This window comes from Abramis brama (assembly GCF_963993115.1).
Source record: "Abramis brama genome assembly, chromosome: 17".
In the NCBI taxonomy this organism is placed as follows: domain Eukaryota; kingdom Metazoa; phylum Chordata; class Actinopteri; order Cypriniformes; family Leuciscidae; genus Abramis; species Abramis brama.
The window spans coordinates 16,762,848-16,781,401 of record NC_139979.1 but is presented as its reverse complement, the minus strand read 5'-3'; the positions used below and the strand labels follow the sequence as shown (position 1 = coordinate 16,781,401).

General features: G+C 36.7%; 2 protein-coding genes across 3 annotated transcripts; both read left to right on the top strand.

The window, feature by feature from the left end:
* Nucleotides 1–122: 122 nt before the first annotated feature.
* Nucleotides 123–2,788, top strand: fpr1 (formyl peptide receptor 1). Its single transcript, XM_084090047.1, has 2 exons — nucleotides 123–238; nucleotides 1,075–2,788. The coding sequence occupies exon 2, from the start codon at nucleotides 1,088–1,090 to the stop codon at nucleotides 2,204–2,206; it is 1,119 nt and encodes a 372-aa protein (XP_083946173.1). The 5' UTR covers nucleotides 123–238; nucleotides 1,075–1,087; the 3' UTR covers nucleotides 2,207–2,788.
* Nucleotides 2,789–4,344: 1,556 nt separating this feature from the next.
* On the top strand, nucleotides 4,345–17,775 carry LOC311067364 (uncharacterized protein). Of its 2 annotated transcripts, XR_014603214.1 has the most exons (4): nucleotides 4,345–4,594; nucleotides 5,656–5,729; nucleotides 12,989–16,851; nucleotides 17,025–17,775. XR_014603214.1 is itself a non-coding variant. In XM_084089177.1 (3 exons), exon 3 carries the CDS (start codon nucleotides 13,399–13,401, stop codon nucleotides 15,133–15,135), a length of 1,737 nt encoding a protein of 578 aa, XP_083945303.1. In that variant the 5' UTR covers nucleotides 4,345–4,594; nucleotides 5,656–5,729; nucleotides 12,989–13,398; the 3' UTR covers nucleotides 15,136–17,775. The 2 variants fall into 2 exon arrangements, 1 of the variants encoding a protein (XP_083945303.1); XM_084089177.1 differs by having other exon boundaries at nucleotides 12,989–17,775.
* The last annotated feature ends 779 nt before the right edge of the window (nucleotides 17,776–18,554 follow it).

Genomic DNA, 18,554 nt, shown 5'->3' with positions numbered 1-18,554 from the left:
ATCATTTATGCCTATGAAAGACGATGGAACCAATCAGAGTATGCATGGGGCGGGGCGACACGTGCAGCCCCTCCCCAAGTGCAGCCCCGCCCCGATCTGCAGGCTGCAGCCAGGACCTTCTCAATGATTTTCCCGACAACAAACAAGAGAGATTATTGCAGTTTTGCTCTCTCGCGAGTCACAGGTGTGAGCTATTTTCTTTATAATTTTGTGGAAGCCATTTATTAGGCAACACTAGGTAAGCATCACGCTTTCATATGATTATCTTATTGTTAAATGCAACTTTTAGGAGTCATTAAATACAAGACTTTAAATCTCAAATGTATGAATATTTTAGTCATTTGAGCACCTTTTTGTAGTTATCAACTGAGATGTCTGTTACAACAGAGATCAAAGCAAAACTTAAGTTATGTGTTGGTCTATCGTTTATTGTTCATATAGCCTAACCGTTTAGGTCTAGGGTATATGTTTTAAAAGTAAATGGTCTATTGTGCTTTTATATGACGAATAAATCTGGTCTACATACAGTAGCATTTTGTAGACAGCTAAGCAACGAATAATTGTTTCATGAATCACAGTTTTACGTTTTTTTTTTTTTCATATAATATTACACAATTTGATTTTGTTCATATTCTTAAAGGAAAACTGTTATGCAAAAATGGCACCCCCTTGATGTCTGTTATACTGGCCAAAGAATGAGCTAATTTACAAACAGAAAAATTTGTATTGACCTATGTTGACCTTTTTAAATGAGCTCAGTTTAATTCACTGTAAAGACAGATGCCACATCTTCACCGTACAACACTAAAATGCAGACATATTTTAATATACTTTAGATTTTTATTGATGGAGAATTCCCATGTAAAATGTTACATCTGAGAAGGCAGAATAGAGAAAGTGCTTTCAGATGATGTTCTGAATGGCAAAACATTACTTTCCTACTCAAATTCTGGCCTCCAGTGGACCAAATCAGAATTACATGTTAGTTGTCTATTCCTTTTACTACATGTGGTCTATCTATATCTGATGGCTTATAATTATTTACTAAATACCATATTCATTCTGTCAATCCAGGTTTGAAGGTACAATGATGGATCAATCCAATTTTACAGAGACCTCACCTGATTACAACTTATCTGAGGATGAATATGACTATGATTATGAGGATACGCCACTCGCAAAATCTCTTAACATCATGTCACTCATAGTCTACAGTCTGGCTTTTGTACTTGGAGTGGTGGGAAACGGCATTGTAATTTGGGTAACTGGATTCAAAATGAAAAGGACAGTCAACACGGTCTGGTTTTTGAACCTTGCTGTAGCAGATTTCCTCTTCACTGCCTTCCTCCCACTCAGCGTGGCTTACACGGCTATGGGCTTCCACTGGCCTTTTGGCCAGTTCATGTGTAAATTCAACAGCACTCTCAGTTTCCTCAACATGTTTGCCAGTGTGTACATCTTGGTCGTGATCAGTGTTGACCGCTGCGTATCTGTGGTGCGTCCGATATGGGCACAGAATCATCGGAATGTGAGCCGTGCTTCTGTGGTGAGCTTTGGAGTTTGGTTATTCGCCCTGGTGTTGAGCTCACCCTACTTCGTCTTCAAGGACACTGCGCCCGACCACGACAGCCCAAACAAAATTAACTGCTTCAACAACTTTGCATTTTCCGATGACTATGAGAAACCAGAGGTAGTGGCGCTCCGTACTCTACGGCATAGAGCCATGATCATAACCCGTTTCCTCATAGGCTTTGTGCTGCCTTTTGTGATCATTGTTTCCTGCTATGCGGTCATCATCCATCGTCTCAGAAGAAACCGCTCAATGTCTGGCCGAACTGGACGTCCCTTCAAGATCATTGCTGCTGTGATCACTGCCTTCTTCCTGTGCTGGGCTCCGTACCATATCCTGGTGCTTATTGAGATGGTACACCACATGAGAGCTGAATTCAGCTCCAGCCTGCAATATGTCACCACTGTTGGAATTCCCATTGCGACCAGTTTGGCTTTTCTAAACAGCTGCCTGAACCCATTGTTGTATGTTTTCATGGGACAAGACTTTAAAGACAAGGTGCGCAAGTCTATCCTGAAGGTTTTGGAAACCGCTTTCACAGAGGAAGTTTCGCGCACAAATACCTGCACAAATTCAATGCCCACCATTCGTAACAAAGAGAACGGGAGCAAGTCCTTCTCTGATGCGGAAGTATAACCGTATAACATGAAGCACTTTTTCTAAAGAAGGACTTTACAGAGTGTCTCATGTGGATTTAGCGTCATCATAAATAAAAGTGAGACACATTAACCTGAAGGAACTGGACCAAAAGAAATTCAGTTAGTTTGCAGCTTTAAATCAAAACACTGCCTTAATTGCTGTTATGGGGAAATAATTATTTAATGTAGAATTATTATTTACATTTGTGTGTGTACCTACTTAACCATATTTTGGAGACAAATTTGTACCCAGACGTGAGTTAAACCTGACAGAGACTCCCAAAACCTCCTTTTAAATACAACAGGTTTCCAGCATGAAGTATACCCATGCATGAAGTATTTGACACACATAAATTGAACTTGGTATTGTATGCCATATATGAGCAATTTAAAAAGTTTTTCATGAACTATGCATGTGATGCAAGTCGCTTTTTTGTTATTTCTTTACTGTATTGTCTGCACATATTTTTTTATAAAGCATCTTTTATTTCATATTAAAAAAAAATAGTATTAAGTTTATTGATGTATTGCAAAGATTTAATAAAGCTGAAGATGATTAAACTTCTTACAGTCACAGCTTACACTGTCTACGAAGTTCTGGATCTCCATAACATGACAATATAATATTTACTGTATATACAATTCAATATTGAGATTTTGAATATTAAGAATCATTTTGTCATTTTAGATGGAAAGCTGTAATCTCATGCATGCTGTTTCTGTTCAACTCGATTATAGAGCAGGTCAGTAATAAAATAAAAGTAAAAGAATAAGAATGGGAGATACTGCTGTTTAAATTTCCAAGAAAGAGAAAGTAAGTGCTATCACTTAAACTGTTGTTAACATTTCTGTAAGTGTAAGTTGTTGGGGGTTTTTTTAGCTGAAATTTTAACTCTCACAAGAGATTCATGAAAGATTATGGTCTGTTAAATTTCAGTTTCTGAAACGGGTACTAAGAGGTTCTAATTTACCTCTGACTATTTTGCTATTCAGGTACAATGAGAGAAATGAGAATTTATGACACAATGTCTACTGTCACAACACTTGTTTGCTTGTTTTAAACACATAGTAAGAAGAAAAATGATGAACTAATACAGAGTGCAATGAGAACACACACTGAAGGCAATCCATTATCTGAATAGTGTGAAATATCTCATATTATATATTTAATAAGATATTTGATTTTATGAAATGTATTATTTAATTGGATATTTACTTGCTTTAATGGTAGTATATTCTTTGTTCTCTCCACCTGTACATGACTTGTTCTTTTTGTATGCCCAAAACTAAATTATCCCTCAGTTTCCAGAATTTAAGGCGGTACATAATATAAAAATGCATTCATGTCTTTTTTATCATTTGATTCAAATCTGAAGTTTCAGGGAAGCACTCATTTTGCTGAACTACATATACAGACACAGAGATCTGTCAGGGACATTTTGCTTTTAACATTGATGGCCCTGGGCCTACCAATTAAACGGACCCTCAAGATCTTCATGAATTACACTTTGATCAAGATAGAATATTAGACTATCTCACTGCTAAAAGCTGTTCTGTACTACATGTACATGTACTAGATGACAGTAATCCATTTGGCAGTGGTTTTTTTTAGTTTAGAAGAATGGGTGGAAACATGATTTTTCTGTCTTCGTTTCAAATGATTCTGTTGTATTGAAAACGAGTTAAGCACATATAAGTAATTTAGTCTCACAAAGTCATAAAGCTGCATAATTATATATCAAAAATAATTTACTGCACGCTGCAAATGTCACACTGCATCGCATATTAGTTTCAGTTTCCCAAAGTAGCCTATTTCATGACAACTACCCTCCTACACTGGACAGCACATGCAAGATAAAGATTTGAGCTTTCACAGAAAATAAAAGCTGTGCATTCTAGTTAGCCTCATGTTACAAAATCATCTTAAAGTGATCCAGGACAGACAAACATATGCTATACAGTACATAATGCAGAGCCAAGTTATCTGAAAAAACTGGTTTAGATAACATGATTTAAATAGGCCTGTTATTACATGCATGCACCCAATATGCAACAACAATGATTTATAGATTTCCCAGTCGCTGGCGCTCTATGCTCCAGTCCTGTAGGGGGCGGTAATGCAGCGAAGCCAACCTCACGCGAAGAAGAAGGCTAAAAGGAAGCTTTCGTTTACTCTTTCCCACCCGCTTCTGTTGCCTCTTTCTCAAGGATTCAGATCTCTTTGGGATATACAAACAAATAATCTTGTGGATTGCTCAAAAAACGAAACAAATCTACGATAAACATTAAATTCACAAAGGAGCTCACTTCGCACAAAACAAAAAGGAAACGGAAAGTTGCTACTCGCGTTTGAACGTCTTCAGAGTGACATATATTACTCGACGAGGTAATTCGCGGAAACACGTGTTGTTTTTTTTATTTGTAGATACTGTGCTATGAAAGCATAGAATTGTTTTTCTAAATTACGCATAAATAACAGTTTTGGTTTTACTTAGGTAGAATATACCTTCAATTAAATCAACTTTGCTAACGTAGCGTGTTGTTTAGGCTTGTAATGTGACGGTGTTGCGTCTGTAAATCGTTGCTGTTTTTATTTGGTTCGTTTGAGACGTAAATGTTCCCATAATCTCCCTGTTCTTATAAATGTGTACATTTACCGCCAAATCACTTTTGTTAAGAGAAAATTAACGTTAAGTTACATGTTTTCATTTTGAGATCGATAAGCTGGCTGCTGGTCGCTTGGCTCATTTAGAGCCCACAATGCCTTCCTTAAATGAAATGAACATAAAATACATCAGAAATAACTTGTTGCTGCTCAAATAATGTAATGAGCTGCAAAATATAAAGTCGAAACGAAGTAACTACACGTTTGGTCAAAATTTAGTGATGACCGAAGTTGAGTCTGATCTCTCCGGCTGTGACGGAAGTGTTTAGCTCAAATTAGGAAAAAAATACAATGTTAAAGACTTTGAAGTGTTTTTTTCCCCTTCTGGGTCCTAGATAAAATATATATTTTACTTTGGTAGGAAAACGTGTTGAATATTTTCAGAAACCATCTTGTGAATATTTTCTCTCACTCTCTCATTGGTAATATTTGTTTTAATTTAAATGTACCATGGTAAACATGCTTATGAAGTTGCTTTGAATAAAAGAGCCTGCTAAACAAATGTAAGGTTAATGTAATTTTCAGCATCTGTCTGTGTTGTGTAACTATCATTGTTTTTTAGCTCTTTATGAGGTTATATCTGTACTGCTATGTTGTGTTTCTTGTCTGTGCATGAAATTCTTTAAGTCATCATGTAAGAAGTCACAATTTTTTTAAACGTTTTCTAAATAGAGTACGGTAATTTGCCAGACCCTTGTTCTGTGTTCTATCATAAACCTGTACAAAGTTGTGTTAGATACTAGCTTTAATACCATTTTTGTGTTTTTTCTTTTTTTCTTTAGAAGTACTGTGTTGTTTTTGGTGTTCGCCCTGGCTGTAAAAAAGGAGTGATCGCTTTTAAAACATCAGGATTGCAGTAAGTAAAAGTTGAACTGAGTACTATGTATTTGTGTACATTTTATAAAACTATTTTTATTTGAAGAAATTCTGCATTACAGTGCACCTGGTTGAAAACTCATTCATCACACATTCAAATCAGAAATGCAACAAGGAAGTAGCCTAAACAAAATAATTATTTTGTAAACCATAAACCCAAATAACATCTGAATTTAAAATGCTGAAAGTTATTAATTTCTATCTCTTATTTATGCATGGTATTACAACCATCTTTTTTTTTAAATAAAGCAAACCGTAAAAGTTTAGTAATTAACTTTGCACCATTCACTACAGACTTGCTTTCTGCTCGCTGAATCTATAGAAATTAGGCTATATATTGCATTATCTATATTATAGAATAGTGTTTCTGCAATGTTACAAATTGGCATGCCCCTTTCAAGGTCACACCCCAGCAACTTGTGTATCATCAAGAATTCAGAGTTTTATCTTGCTAGAGTTTATTGCTGTTTCTAAACCATGTCATCTTTCTACGGGGTGTTAGATCACATTGCTGGAGTAGAGAGCAGAGCGCAATGTATTTTTCTTCACGCGAGAAACTGAAAACGGAACTGAAATTTAAAACTGTTTAAAGAAAAGTCTCTATAAACTGTTGCATAGATTATTATTATTATTGCTAAATTATTTTTTTCACTAAATGTTCAGATTCTATAAATTTACTGTGCACTCATGATTTTTATAGATTAACATTTGCTGCTGTATCATCCACTCACCTAATTTATAATAGTATTTTTTCAAAAAAGAGAGCAAGTGACAAATATCGGAATCGGACAATAATTGCTTGTTAAAATCGTTATCGTATCGGCCAAAAAAAATCCTATCGGTGCATTCCTAGTAGGGATGCAACGATACCATTTTTTCAGAATCGATCCGATCCGATACCAAAAATTCTGAGTATCGGCCGATACCGATCCGTACCGATACCAGCGCAGTTTTTTTTTTTTATCAAGTAGAATTTCTATAACTCTGTGTTGAACTGATAATAAGAACTGAAAAAAAGAAAAACAACAAAAAAATATATGATCATAATCTGACATAAATGCTTTTATAAACTAGGTTAGTGGATAATTCAGCAGTAAAATTTAGTCTAGAAAAATCACGAGTGCACAATAATTGTATAAAATCTGAACATTTTGTGAAAAAAAAAAAATGTTTAGTGGGGAACAAATTAGAGACAATAAGTGTAACACTAAATGGTAAAACTTTACACATTGCTCTTTGTATTGTTGTAAAATACATTCATGAAAAACAAGATAAAAATCAAAAATAGCAATTATTTTATATATAGCCTACTATAAAATTGAGACATTTTTCAAATGTATAGCACAGCTGTTTAATGAGGTAGCAACATATGATAGATAGGACAGAACAAGAACGGCTATTAATAATCTTTCATTTCGTCACTGTATTATGATATGAAAGGCTCCAATACAGTGCGGCACAAGGCGCTTATGCGGATCCCGAGCGCAGAATGATGCGCTTGAAGCAACATGAGTCACAGCGCGCAGAGTCCGCATTGAAAAGTTTAAAGCACAAAGAAAATACATATTGATGCGTAGTGTATTATACAGTATCTATCTATGCAATAGTCTATTCAGCATTTTCTTTTAACAGTTTTAAATTTCAGTTACTGTGCGCGTGAAGAACAAATAGTGCTCTGACTTTACTCCAGTGTTGTGATCTAACAGACACCCGGTAGAAAGTAACATGATTAAGGTACAGCAATAAAGTCCAGCAAGATAAAGTTGTTTTAATTCGAAACCATAGACCTTTATCTACAGATCAAGTATAATAATAGTAACATTGAATCATCTTGGAGAGAGTTTCATCGTGTTAACTGTCGTAACCGAACGCGACGCGCTGTTTGAATGCTGAAAGAAGAATGATTGACAGCCGCAGCTGAGGGAAACGTTTACGTGATCTTGAATTTAACGACTTAAATATTAATTTATATCTCACATTATACTATATAATGGCTTCAGAACACTTATAATATTGTGCACGAAAACTTATGGTGCTTTATAATGTTTGTGTGCCTTTTGTGAGGCTTAACAATAACACAGAATAGTATACGCACAATATCGGATTTGGATCGGCCTCGTCTGACCGATACCCGATCTGGCAAAAATGGCAGTATCGGAGCCGATACCGATACTGAGTATCGGATCGGTGCATCCCTAATTCCTAGTTCACTCCGTTAAGGTCAGACGCCCGCGAGTAAAAACACGAACGCACTGGAGAACTGCTTTATAGTAGAAACCGAAGTTGTAATTCTGTAATTTTTTTTTCATATTTAATACTGTAAAGTTGATTTTAAGCAATCTGTTTTATAAAGTACTATTTAAATAAATGTAACATGACTTGACTGGAGTGCTGTATTGCAGAGCTCGTGCAAACGTATCCATGTCGATATGATCAGATGCTTTTTTTAACTGCTGTTTTCTCACCGCTGTTATTTTTGTTGTGTGTTTATTTTGTTATTGATTAAGCGCACAGCACATATTTACATATTCATCTAAACATCCAGATGTTTGCTAAAAGTAAATCACACAGTATATCAAAACCAATACCCGATTATGGAGAAATGCTTAAATATTGAGAGAAATATTGGTAAAACCGATTATCGGTCAATCTCTGCTTCTAAGTTGTCCTTCTGAGTTTAGGAGCTACAGGGTCCCCGCGAGTCCTTAAAGTCTTAAAATAAGTTTGATCAAATTTAGTTTGATCTTAAATGGTACAAGAAAAGTTGGTTGCACTTTATTTTACAGTCCTGTTCCGCATGTACATTAGGGCTGTGAGATATGGAAAAAAAAACCTCTATCACGATTTTAGTTCTAGGAACTCCTTTGGGGGAACTAACTTAGCTCCTACTTCAGAGTAGGGTCTAACCCAGTACAATAGGAACTATCAGTGACGTTAGTGTACACTGTTTGGCCGAACGCATGCGAAACACCAGCACCTGCCATTTAAAAAAAAGTTGTGTACGTACACAGATTATAGCCTTCATATTTACTCTACGAACGTGGAAAACATTGATAGAAGGCCTTCTGAAGCAAAGCGATGTGTTCGTGTAAGAAAAATATCCATATTTAAAACTTTATCGACCCCAATAACTAGCTTCCGGCAGATGGCCTACGCAAGTCGACTTATGCCAAGTCATCAAGTATCATTTTCTTAGAAAATGGTTTAAAGCCTAACATGTGAGGTTAATCTATTTATAAAACATTTACTGTAAATCAGTTTGTCATTTTACTGTTTAATGTTACCACATACATTACCCTACGCTTCTCATACAATATACATTTTTTGTGCAGGTCTTAAAAAGCCTTAATTTTGATATTAAAATAAATGCAGATACCCTGCTTTTACCGTTAAAATGCTTTGTGAATTACTTTGATTAAAAATGTATGGGAACTAAAATTATAAGCAACTTTTAGCCTTTTTTTGGTGAATATGGCCCGTGGTTTGTTAAACTGATTTCTCTTAGTCTCTTAAACGGTGTAAGGAAAACAGTTTTTTCATTAATATGATGGTTCAGAAACTTCTGAATTCTGCTCACTGCAAAAACCCTGGAGTAAGCCATTGTGTAAATGGGGCCATTGACTCCAGAGCAGCCTAACTTTATAGCATGATCCCTGATAGTTTTCTTTGTTTAAACCTGGTATTAAGATGTGTTTTGGACGACCGTATCACAAGTAGGCGAGGAAGACACATTCCTGTTTACACCTGGTGTTTTAATCTGTCTCTTTTGTCCACTTTTAACCACTTCTGTCCTGATTTCTTTGAGAGGTGGGTAAATGTATGGGATTTCTTTGATCTAATGGACGAAGTAAACTTGCACAATTTTTATATGAATGTGAAAGGAGTCGAAGGAAAAACATATCATTGGGCTTGGTACGTTTTTCGTCTTCAAACCAAACTTAAATCTTCAGCTGACAAAGTTCAAATCCGTCTGGCTAGCGTGCTTCCCATAATGTTTTTGCATTAGGTCAGTAGGTGGAGAAGCAGTCTTTTGTGGTGGTTCGAAAGCATTCTACAACATGAGCGTCTATACGAAAGCAATCCGGTCAAATTAGTTTTTGAATACCTCTGGAAGTAGTATAAATTGGACAAGCTCAAATCATTTTTAGACCCCATTTACACCTGTATAAGTGGTGTCCACTTGGGATTGGATTGACGAAAATGCTTCTTTCAGGTGTGAACAGGGCCTTTAAGGCCCTTTCACAGCAATTGTGATGCGAAAAAGATAACTGAATTGCAGACAAATGATCCATTCACACCAAGAGCAAAATGATTATCCTAAAGTTATTTTATATTTCAGCATTTATATTTCCCTTTTGCGTTTTGATTCATTTTGAGGAATATAGTATGTTTTTTTGTGAGACTTGTAAAGAGCACCATTGAAATCTGCCTTTGCATATTGTACTGCTAGTTCAAATTAGTTTTCTCCATTTTGTCCTTATCTTAAAAGGTACTGTGTGCTAATTATGATACAAGTCATTAAATTACTTTCTCAATCTTGTGACAGTCCTAGTTTCAATTTTGATATTTTTAAGTCAAACCGTTCTTGTCTGTCAGTCATATAATGCAGGTCTATGGTTGTTTGAGGTGGTGACCATAGACCTGCATTATATGACTGACAGACAAGAACGGTTTGACCTAAAAATCTCAAAATTGAAACTACTGCGGAAACAAAGACACCTACATCTTGGATGCCCTTGAGGTAAGCTAAAACATACCAAAATTTAATTTCAAAGTGAACTATCCCTTTAAAGCCCTACAACTGGTTCATTCATGGCACAATGTTTCTCCTGGTTTCCACGTCAGCGCTGTTTGATCCGTTAATAACAGAGACATTTTATTTCTTCTCACTAGATCTATTTCTAATAACTAGATGTTATTACTTCAGTGGCGAATTCAAATTCTTTACTGGATCTCTTAGCGCTGTGAAGTAAGAGTGGCGCTTGATCAAGATCGGGACGCGCTGCTCTGACATTGGTCCAATCTGATAAACGGTCCGTGAAGCACAAAATAATGAGTAGCGCAGTTTCGTTCCGCTTTCATTACGTTTGGGCAACGGCAATTTTGGTCACACCGGCAGGAAAAATGGTCCAACTAATCGTTCGGTTTGTAATGCATACTGAACCGAAAGCCTCGTACTGAACGGTTCAATACGTGTATCGTTACACCCCTAAGACAATACAAACTAGGGATGGGCATGATTAATCGACGATCGATAATTGATCATTAAGAATTTCGTCGATCACATTAATTTATTATCAATTAAACTAATGCAAGTTGCGTTGTGTAGTGTGAGTCTTGAAGCAATGAAATTAATTTCACTGTGTGGCAGCAATTAAACATTTTACCACCCAGGGGCAATATTTGACGCAATACTCAGTTACCTGCGAGTTTCCGTTTTAATTTCAAAAGAAGAATCATGAAGAGGTCACGGTGAAGTGTGGCATGGGACCATTTTGATTTAAAAAAGGACTTAGTTCAGCACGGAGGTACCTGTGCATCCCAGCAACGTCACTCCCCTCAGACCGGGTGTTTCCGGCGGCTGGACTGACGGTCACCAGGTTGTGGTCGCGTCTGACACCAGATCATATTAACATGCTTATCTTTCTCAACAAAAATCAGTAGACTGGTGCAGAAGTTGTATGTGAGTTACTAGTTATTTTTTATGAGGCTTTAAGTAGCCTAATTTGTTAAGTAGCCTAATTAATTGTTAGGTAGGCTAATCTCTCTTACCCTCTTTCTCGACTCCGTGCCTTGGATAGTTTTGAGTTACATTTTGACAAAACCCGTCAGATCTAAGTATTATTATGTTTTTGTTTAACATGATTCTTTTTTTTTATTATTTATTATTTTGGAACAAACGAACAAAAAATCGAATGCCCATCCCTAATACAAACCTCTAAAACTGCAAGAGATCTCATTGGTTGTTTGCTTGTCAATGGTAGCATGCTGATTTATCAAAACATCTGATAGGCTGTTTAAGATCTACGGGTGATGCGCACGCTTTTTAATGAAAATATAGTTTTATAAATAGCATTTTTTATATCATTACCGGCAATGGTGTACCGTCAATAAATACCGATACCGTTTCGCCCAGCCCTAATCTCACATAAGCAAAAGTGTGAATGTTTGCTCAATATTTTATGCAGACAGCTTGCTAATCCATTTTGCATATAGTTACATGTTTTGCTTAAACATTTATCATATTTTACATCTTGTTGAATTTGCATTAAATTCCTTTTGTGGTAAATGAAAAAATAAGGTTAAAAGATTTACACAATCGTGATTCATTTAAAGTTTTGTTTTATTATATTAATTGCACAGTATGTATGAGTTTGATTCAACAATTTATATTACAATATTTGTGAAATATACTGAATGTTTCTTAAACATAGACATTAGTTGTTTTCTGCATCAGGTGCTGTTTACTGATCTCATTTGCAAGTAACAGAATCAATATTCCTTAATTACTAAAAACACAGGGAAATAAAAATGCATAACTATGCAAATCTGTGATAATTAAATGTTAAACAATACAAATTTAATCTCTTTATGTCACCACTGTTTTTGCTGCTTAGCTTTAATGATCAAATTCAACCATATAAACAAATGACTTTAGGTGAAACGACACTTCTGTTTCATATTTGTATTGCTAAAATGAGTGTTGAACTTGCTTCTCCTGCTCTCTGTTCTTATAGAAATTCTGTTGCTTTCACTATTTTGAAAGAAACAGTTTACTTTTTCAGGGGAATACATGAAGTGTTTAAGGAGCCTTGGTTTTTGATTGTTAGTGTTAATATATATTATTTGTTATATAAATAGCAATGGAACACTTTGGGCCCTGTTATTAATTTCTAAAATTAACATTTTGTAATGTGCCAAGTTAAAGGTTTCTCTGCATAATTTACAGTATTATCTGAGAGAGAGTTTCTTTCGTAAGTAAAATGAATATTATAACTGAAATGTACTAAAATTAATCTTAATTGAGAGTCTAGAGTCTATTCACAACAATTTGGGAAATCTATTTCCATACCAATCCCCAACACAAATACCACAATGGTTGTACATATGGCTCATTTAGGTCATGTAGGTGTTGATTAAGATTATTTAAAAGTTAGTTTTTTTTTTTCAATTTCTTAAAGAAACATCACTTGCCACTACATTTATTTGTCTTACTTTTCCTCTTTTCTTTTTTTCCAGATGGCAATATCTGAATTGCTCTCCAGCACCTGAAACAAGGCAGGCCATATCTAATGAGGTTTACATCATTGCAATATGCTCAAAGACCACATTTTCCTACAGAATTTGGGAATTGATGATGATGATTGATATGACAATCAAAGACTTTTAAGGATAGATTTTTAATCCTTTATGCAGTTTTCTGTTTTAATGAAGTTGGCAGAGTTGCCATTTTAGAGATGCTGTGAAGTTTTTTTCTTTGTTTTGTTTTTTGTTTGTTTTTTGATTGGATGTTTAACTAATTTTATTTCCTGGAATATATTTCCAATAGTCCAAGTTATATTTTTTAAACATCTCGCATAATCATGTTCCCAGTTTCCTAAACCATTGAAATTTATTAGTCAAAAGAATCTACATTTGGCTTTGTCAGGATGGCGTACTCAATGGACTTTGGTGGAGGAGATGCCTTCATCTGCACAGAGTGTGGCGAAGGGTTTAGTCAGTACCCTAAACTAGTTGAACACATGGCCATTCATGGACTTAATGGCTTATTTTCCTCTGATGGTTTAAGCATAAGTAATGGTAGTTGTATCAATGCATCCATTGAGGTTGCTCTCCATGAAAACGGAATGCTTACTGTGGTTGATCGATCCGTGTTATCTAACTTTACTTTCTTGTTTGGAAAACCTTCAACCAAGTCATTATGGTGCCAACCCCCTAATCAAGAAGCCTTGACTTCATCCAAGATGCCAGAGAAGCAGTATGCTCAGTTTAAATGTGAAAGATGTGGACAAGTGTTCAAAACCCCAAAAAGCTTACAACTGCATCAGCAGTACCGTGCTCTTGAGCAGGGGCTCAAATGCACCCTGTGCTGCAAGGTGTTTAATGACAGGGAGAGTTTGCAGAGCCATCTTCAAAACCATGCTCATGAACGCTTTTACAGCTGTGGACACTGTGGAAAGCGATTCTTAAGACAAGAGACCTTACTGTCACACCAAAAACAGTGGCATGGATCTATTGGTTCCAAGACTAGTAGATCAGAAGAAGATCAAGAAAATAGCATGGACAGGTCTTATCCATGCAAAATCTGTGGCTTACGCTTCTTTTGGTTGTCTGACTTGCAAAGCCACCTAAACGGTCATTCTCGTGTCAACAAGCCAACCACTGAAGCAACGCAAAAACAGGAATCACTTGGGGAAGAAGAAAGTAAGAAAAATGGCAGTGATTCAGTTAATGAGCCATGTCGTTGTGGCCTGTGTGGAGAACATTTCAACCAAATTTCAGATTTAAGAGAACATCATAAAACACAGCATCCAGATGAGGTTGAGATAAAGGACTCCTCAGATTTACCAGCTAAAACGAAACCGCAGTACCATGGTGTAATGCAACAAATGGTTGCAAAACAGCAAAAGCAGCCGCTAAGACCAAGCTTGAGAGGAAGACATAGAGGAATGAGCAGAGCCAATTTTAGTGGTAAAATATTCTCCTGTAAACTTTGCCATCGTGTGTTTGTGCACTCAAGCAGTCTCTCTCGTCATATGCGGTACCATAAGGGTACTCTGCATGCCTGTGTCTATTGTGGAAGACACTTTCCACAAAGATGTGATGTCACAAGGCATGTGGCCATGTACCACAGTTCAGCGCTTCAACCTAAGGCTCCTGGGGAGTCAAAGACAGAACATGAGGTTAAAAGCGGTGAACAGGAACCTGCAAAAGCTTTAACACAAACAAAAAGTGATAGTGAACAAGAGGATCTTGAAGAAGAAAATCAGCCCGAGTCCAAGGCAGATGACCGGTTATTTGGTTCTCGATATACGAGAACTTACACACCAAGGATGAAGTACAAATGCAAAGAATGTTGTAGAGTCTTTGGGCTACTTAGTGTTTATAAGCGGCATGTGTATTTCCACAAGCGAAGTCCCTGCAAGGTATTGCTCAGTTGCCCTCTCTGTCCAAGCCGCTTCACATTCCTCTCTGCTTTACATAGCCATCTTGAGAATCATCATAAAGGAGACTCTGAGAATGATGGCACAAAAGCTCCAGAGACCAATGTAGTTGATTCCGAAAATCAACAGGAAGATGCTGATGCTGAAAAGCCTGATAAAAATGCTGATAATGTTATGTCATCGGAAATAATGAATGAGTCTACTGAATGTTCTCAGACTTAGAGATGTACAAAATGGTCAAAAGTATATGGACACCCTCTTCTAATTAACAGGTTTGGCTATTCCAGTAACATCAGTGTAGAAAAATCTTAATTCTCAATAAAGTGATACTCTATAGTAGAGTATTGTGTGCTTTCAGTTTTGTTTCAATAGCGAGGACTCTTTTCTATTCCAGCAGGGCAATGACTCTGCACAAAGCATTGGTCTACTGATTCAGGTGTTGAAGAATGTGAATGACATGCACAAATCTCAGACCTAACCCCGAACACCTCTGAAATGGATTTAGAACCCTTTTGTTTAACGTCATTGGCTGACCTCCTTGATGCTCTTGTTTCTGGAGCAAGTCTCTTCAGCAATGTTCCCTCCCAAAAGAGTGTGGAAGCTGATACAGCACCAAAAGCAGAGATTAATGTTTTGTCATGCTTTTGAAATTAAATGTATGAGCATCAGAGGTAAGGGACTGATGCTGGAAGATGTCTTTCTGTTCTGATTTACCACAAAGGCATTACGGTCTTCATGCAAGCCGGCACTGTACTTCTAGAAAAGAAAAGGGTCTCCCATAGTTGTAACAAAGTTGGAAGCACAGCATTCTTTAGAAAATCATTGAATAGTATGGTATCAAGATTCTGATATTAAAGTGCCCCTATTATGGATTTTTGAAAATGACCTTTCATGTAGTGTGTAACATAGCTCTAAGTGAATGAAAACATCCTGCAAAGTTTTAAATCTGAAAGTGCACCGTATATATATAGTTGTCTTTTAAAAGTAAGAGTCGACTTTGAGTCAATGTAATGAATCGTTTTTCGAACGAGTCATAAGCCGTTTCGTTGTGATGTCAAGACGAAACATTAGCATATTGCCCACCCACTTATTGCGCGCAGACACCAGGGAAAACTTGAACCCCCTCAAACCTGCAGCTGATTCCGGTGAATACTGGATAGCATCATGTTGAGAAGATGCTGTGCTCTACAATGTGATGCTCTCAATGCTGTGCTCTCAAAATTCATCTTTACCACAATACCACAGCAGTATAATCCTAAACTGTTGCTGTGTTCCCTTTATTTTACTGATGACTGCTTCTCAAATCTCGGAGTTCAGTGTATGATTCGCAAACTGCTTGCTCTTGAAAGATGGTGTTCAAAATACTTAGTTTTGAGTTTTATATTGTGTAGATCTCCTGCTAACTGGTTAACTCACATCATTTCTGTCTTACTGAAATACTTAAGTTGTGGGCCACTATTACCTAAAACTCTATTAAAACTCTATTTTTTGTCTGTCATTCTCACTACTTTGAGGAAAGATTAAGCATGGAGCAAGATTTGTTTTACCAATGTAGAGCTCGGCAAATGTATGCACTGTTATTGATACAGTTTCTACATGTTCACCGCAATAAATTAGAAACGTACTCGGTAAATAAGTAAGTACGAGTAAAATAATTGGTTTGTTGATGACGAGGAATAAAGCCCAATTTATTCTTCTGCGTCAAACTCACGTCATAGCTATGTCGTAGGCTGTGTAGAATGCGTACCCCGACGTGCATCTCTGCAAAAATGTAACAACGCGTCAGTTATACGCGGACACAAGCGATGTGATTGGTCTGCTAGAACCCCTCCCTCGGGTTTTACATGCCCCCTCTGCATGTGCAATTGTGCGTCAACGTGAACAACGACGCAAAAGTATAAATGAAAATCAACGCGTAGCCTACAGCGTAGAGCAGAGGTCTTCAATCCTGCTCCTGGAGGGCCACTGTCCTGCAAAGTTTAGTTCCAACCCTAATCAAACACACCTGAATCAGCTCATCAAGCTCTTCAGAATCGCTTGAGTATTCAAAGGCAGGTGTGCTGAAGCAGGTTGGAACTAAACTCTGCAGGACAGTGGCCCTCCAGGAGCAGGATTGAAGACCTCTGGCGTAGAAGCTCCGGCGTAGGTCCGATACAGAAGTATAAAACAGCCTAAACAGTTTAAACATCTCATAATGTACCTCAAACTGAGTAGTGTATCAGTAGTAGTTTGGGTTGAATGACTAGTTCTTTCAATGTTACATCATCGCACTCGCGGTTGGATTAATATGGTAAAATCGACGTCATTGTTCTTAACTGTTTAGTTTAAGGTGTAAGAAGCCTCAGGACAAGCAGAGCTGATGTTATGGCAATGGGCGTTTTTGTTTTCGATGCGCGCGCTGTACGCGGTAAACCAATCACAACAGACTGAGCTGTCTGGCCAATCAGAGCAGAGTAGCTCGCGAAAGGATGGATTTAGAGAGATTGATCTTACGAGTCGTTTGAGAATCATTGAAAATGTGTTGATGTGCAAATGTATATTATGAGAAAATGAAACCTGTTGAATGAGACTCCAAAACAACATTAGGAAACTTTAAAATAGCATAATAGGGGCACTTTAAGACACTGGAATACCCGGAGAAATGCCAAACCTGTTCATTAAAAGAGTGTGTCAATAATGAAGATATATAATGTCAGCATTGTCAGAATGCTCATATTTAAATGGTAATTAACACTTTTTTTTTAGTCTTCATGTGTTGTACTTTTATAGGGTTAGAAGCATTCTATAGACTTCTCGGATGTACTGAATACTTTTTTCTTTGTATGTTGCATTTGTTGTTTATAAAAATGTCATCAAATTCTCTTTTGCTTTTTCCAATTTTTGGATGTGCTCTTTGAATTCTTTTTCAAAATGGACATTGACGCTATGTGCATGCATGAACCAAAGGGACCTGTATAAGAACCCATGGTGTCTAAAAATACTTTGAACATTTTAGAACAAAGCAGAAGTTTTTAAATCTGGAATTACTCATGTCATTCAAAGAGAGCATACTTTTGGTGCAGTTAGGAAAATATGTATTTTAGCTATACTTTTTATAACTAATAGTCTAGATTTTAATAAGCCACCCCACACCACACTGGAGTCAACGGCTATTTCTCAATTCCAAGAAAGCAAAGAACGGACTTGCGTTCTCATGGAGAGACTGATCTTGCCAGGCGACCTTGAAAGAACAAACTCTGAAGGACGCGAGGACACAGAACGCATATTTGTGAGAATTGAGATGTGCTGTGATCTTGTTGCTCAACTGACTGTCCCAGCATATTATAAGTAGCAGCCAATGCACAAAAATACAACATAACGTCACAGAAGTGTCATAACCCATTAAAACATTTATTTCATATTATTATAGACATTTTCCAGCGTGTATTTGTGAAAATGAATATGTTTAATTTTACCAATCCTTTGTCAATGTTAAGATATTTTTTATATGGCAATAAAAATAATGTCGGCTTTCTTCAGGTCTTTATCACATTATTAAAATTAAAAAGAAACAAACAAATGTTAACTTTCACGGGCTGTCACGTATTTGCGAGTTTGCTCTGGGAATTTCTTAAGTGAGAGCGAGAAGTTTAAAGCTTGCA

Bases quoted from the DNA above. Each gene is read 5' to 3' on its own strand.
- fpr1 (XM_084090047.1), top strand. From the start codon at position 1,088: ATGATGGATCAATCCAATTTTACAGAGACCTCACCTGATTACAACTTA.
- LOC311067364 (XM_084089177.1), top strand. From the start codon at position 13,399: ATGGCGTACTCAATGGACTTTGGTGGAGGAGATGCCTTCATCTGCACA.